This window comes from Dipodomys ordii, unplaced genomic scaffold (assembly GCF_000151885.1).
Source record: "Dipodomys ordii isolate 6190 unplaced genomic scaffold, Dord_2.0 Scaffold6, whole genome shotgun sequence".
In the NCBI taxonomy this organism is placed as follows: Eukaryota; Metazoa; Chordata; class Mammalia; order Rodentia; family Heteromyidae; genus Dipodomys; species Dipodomys ordii.
Window position 1 is genome coordinate 11,825,112 of NW_012267222.1, and position 3,856 is coordinate 11,828,967.

The following is a 3,856-nucleotide window of genomic DNA, read 5'->3' on the forward strand; positions in this document are numbered from 1 at the left end:
AGGCTGAGATCTGAGGATCGCGGTTCAAAGCCAGCCTGGGCAGGAAAGTCTGTGAAACTCTTATCTTCAATAAACCACCAGAAAACTGGAAGTGGCACTGTAGCTCAAGTGGTAGAGCGCTAGCCTTGAGCTGAAGAGCTAAGGGACAGCGCTCAGGCCAGAGTTCAAGCCTGACCAACAAAACAAACAAACAAACAAAAAACCTAATGACATGAGTTTTAAGGCTGGGAGTAGTGAGGAAGGAGAGACAATGAGACAGCACTTATTGATTCATGTTAAATGTTTTAGTGCCTCATTGTATTGCCAGTCACTTAAGAAAAACATGGGGACTGGGAATGTGGCTCAGTGGTAGAGTGCTTGCCTAGTGTGCATGAAGCCCTGGGTATGATTCCTCAGTACCACATAAACAGAAAATGCTAGAAGTGGCGCTGTGGCTCAAGTGGTAGAGTGCTAGCCTTGAGCCAAAGAAGGTCAGGGACAGTGCCTAGGCCCTGAGTTCAAGTCCCAGATCTGGCCAAAGGGAAAAAAAAGAAAAAGAAGCTGGGCGCCTGTGGCTTATGCCTGTAATCCTAGCCACTCAGGAGGCTGAGATCTGAGGGTCAGGGTTCAAAGCCAACCCAGGCAGGAAAGTCCATGAGACTCTTTTTGTTTGTTTGTTTTTGGGTCCGGTTGTGGGGCCTGAACTCTGGGCCTGGGCCCTGTCCCTCAGCTCTTCAGCTCAAGGCTAGCACTCTACCACTTGAGTCACAGCACCACTTCCGGCTTTTTTTCTTTTTTGCTTATGTGGTGCTGAGGAATCGAACCCAGGGCCTCAGGCACGCAAGGCAAGCACTCTACCACTGAGCCACCTTCCCAGCCCAAGTTCTTCATTTTTTGAGTGGTGGTAGTGTTGGGGTTTGTACTTAAGGTTTCATGCTTGTTAGACAGGTGCTGAGCCATGCCTCAAGCCCTTTTTGCTTTGGTCATTTAGGGAAGGGAGGTATACTGGTACCAAGTCTTGAACTCCTGGACTCATGCTCATCCTAGACCTTCTTGCTCAGTTAGCATTCTACTTGGGCCATTCCTCCAGTTTGGCTTTTTTTGTGTGCCAATCCTGGAGCCTGTGCTCTAGAGCCTAGTGTTCTACCACTTGAGCCACAGCTCCATTTCTGGCTTTTCTGGTAATTCCTTAGAGTCTCATGGACGTTCCTGGCCAGACTGGCTTTGAATTAGATCTTCAGGTCTCAGCCTCTTGCTTAGTTAGAATTATAGGCATGAGCCATTGGCACCCAACGTCTTTTTTTTTTTTTTAATTAATCTCAGATCAGCTAGCCTTCTATCCCACTGTATTATAGTTGTATCTGTTCAATGTATATTTCCCTGCTTATACCACAAAGCTCAACCAAGGCAGTAATTTTGTTGTTTGTGCTTCATCCTCAGAGTTCTGACCCAGGGTTTGGCACAAAGAAAAATTTCAGAGTTGAATGATCAAATTAAGTACAGGTCACTCAAATGGGAGACGTTAGCTGTCTTCCCTGCCCTTGGGGTTATCTGTATTCCCATCCTTATCCCAGTGGGAACCCACCTCACCTGAACGTGCATGCACAGTCCTCCAAAGAGCAGCAGCGCTGCAGCATGGACCAGGTACACAAACACCCCTGGACTGAGGAAGCCGGGATGAGGCTTATTGTCCCTGCTCCTTCGTAGCCCAAGTGTAAGGCAGAGCCAAGGATGGGTGGTCACGTATGTCCAGGTTGCCAAGGCCACCAGTATAGCCATAGGTGCAGCCAGTAAAAAATTAGGCACCTGTCTGAGCTCATAGTATCTCAGAAAGCCAACATTCCAGTAGACATCCTGGATGTAGCTGTATATGAGAGGAAGGTCCCAGGAGCACCACGGCGGCAGATTTCCCTCTGCAATCCGGTAGCCCTTGTCCATAGCTAATTGCACCAAGGGTTCAGGAATGGAGTGAGGAGAGCCTGGCAGACAGAACTGGGTATAGGCATAATACTGAAAGAGGGCAAAGGGAAGGCTAATTGTGAGCACAGATAGGCACAGAGAAGCCATCAGCTTAAAGGACTGTCTCACCAGGCTTAACACCAGGAAAGAAGAAACAAAGGCTCGGCACTGAGAATGTAGAAGAAAGCCAACGCTGACCAGCCCATTGGAGCGTACCCCAGTAGCAAGAGCAAAGAGGAGACCACTAGTCCAGCCTCGGCCCCTCTCCAGCTGCCCCATGGCACTGAAAGTGAGGAGGGCAAATAAAGCTTCTGAATAGCCAGCTGCCAGAAAAACATTGGCGGGGCTAAGGCAGAAGAGCAGTGCTGCGTAAAAAGCTTGGTGAGGACAGTGCAAAACCAGACAGCCCAGGTCGTGAAGGGTGACTGCAGCCAGCACAGAGAACAAGGAGTTGAGCAAGGCTACTGCAATCAACAGGCAACTCCGCTGGCTCAGTAGGCCCCTCAAGGGCCTCAACAATTCAGATCCCACCAGAAGGGCCAAAGGGAAGCCAGGGAAGAAGGCAAAGTTGTGCTCATAGAGGTAGCCATGCTCGGCAATGAACAGGAAGTGTTCTGCGTCCCAGCGAGAGAGGCCACCCAGAAGCCCTTCCACAAGCTGGTCCATAGAACCCGAGGGTGCCAGGCGGGGAGGAGAAAAGGCTTCTGCTTGGTGATCTGGGATGATGGCATTGAAGAGGGCCTGTGGAGTAAAGAAAAAGCAGGATTTTGGCTCAGTAACTGAAAGAAAATTACCATGTCATAAAAGAAGAACAGCTGTCAGGAGCATGTAGCTCACACCTGTCATCCTAGCTAATCAGGAGGCTAAAATCTGAGGATTGTAGTTCAAAGCCAGTTCAGACATGAAAGTCCATGAGACTCTTTTTTTTTTTTTTTTTTTGTCGGTCGTGGGGCTTGAACTCTGGGCCTGGGCACCGTCCCTCAGCTCTTCAGCTCAAGGCGAGCGCTCTACTACTTGAGCTACAGCGCCACTTCCGGTTTTTTTCTGTTTGCTTATGTGGTGCTGAGGAATCGAACCCAGGGTCTTGAGCATGCAAGGCAACCGCTCTACCACTGAGCCACCTTCCCAGCCCCCCCTTCTCTGTTTTTTATAACGTTCTTAATTTTTATTTTTTTTTGGGTCCGGTTGTGGGGCCTGAACTCTGGGCCTGGGCGCTGTCCCTCAGCTCTTCAGCTCAGTGCCACTTCCGGCTTTTTTCTTTTTGCTTATGTGGTGCTGAGGAATTGAACCCAGGGCCTCAGGCATGCAAGGCAAGCACTCTACCACTGAGCCACCTTCCCAGCCCTGAGGAGGAGTCTTCTTAACTTGTTAGCACTGGCTTCAAATTATGGTCTTCTTGATCTTCACTTCCTAAGTAGCTGGGATTATAGATGTTCCATTGCACCAGGCCAGCCTAGCTCCATATTTTTGTTGTTATTGTTGTTGTTGTTGTGGGGCTTGAACTCTGGGCCCGGGCACTGTCCCTTAGCTATTCAGCTCAAGCCGAGCGCTCTACCACTTAAGTCACAGCACCACTTCCAGTTTTCTGGTGGTTTATTGGAGATAAAGAGTCTCACAGACTTTCCTGCCCGGGCTGAGATCTCAGCCTCCTGAGTAGCTAGGATTACAGGCGTGAGCCACTAGCGTCTGGCTTCCCAGCTCCATATTAAAAGCTCTGTTTTTTGGTTAGTTTCCTTATCAGGCCACTTCCGAGTGAGTAAAACCGAATGAGACTGGAGTGATAGTCACAGATAATCCAGGGCTCCAGGTTGAAGACATTTATTTTTTGGTCGGTCGTGGGGCCTGAACTCTGAGCCTGGGCACTGTCTCTGAGCTGCTTTTGCTCAAGGCTAGTGCTCTACCACTTGAGCTACAGCGC

General features: G+C 49.5%; 1 protein-coding gene across 1 annotated transcript in view; it reads right to left on the reverse strand.

Annotated features, from left to right (window-relative positions):
- Pigv (phosphatidylinositol glycan anchor biosynthesis, class V) overlaps nt 1–3,856 on the reverse strand; it is a 9,669-nt gene that overhangs the window by 2,021 nt on the left and 3,792 nt on the right. The window contains exon 2 of the mRNA XM_013032278.1: nt 1,570–2,679. Coding sequence (XP_012887732.1) covers nt 1,570–2,679 — 1,110 coding nt within the window. The remainder of the gene's footprint in view (nt 1–1,569; nt 2,680–3,856) is intronic.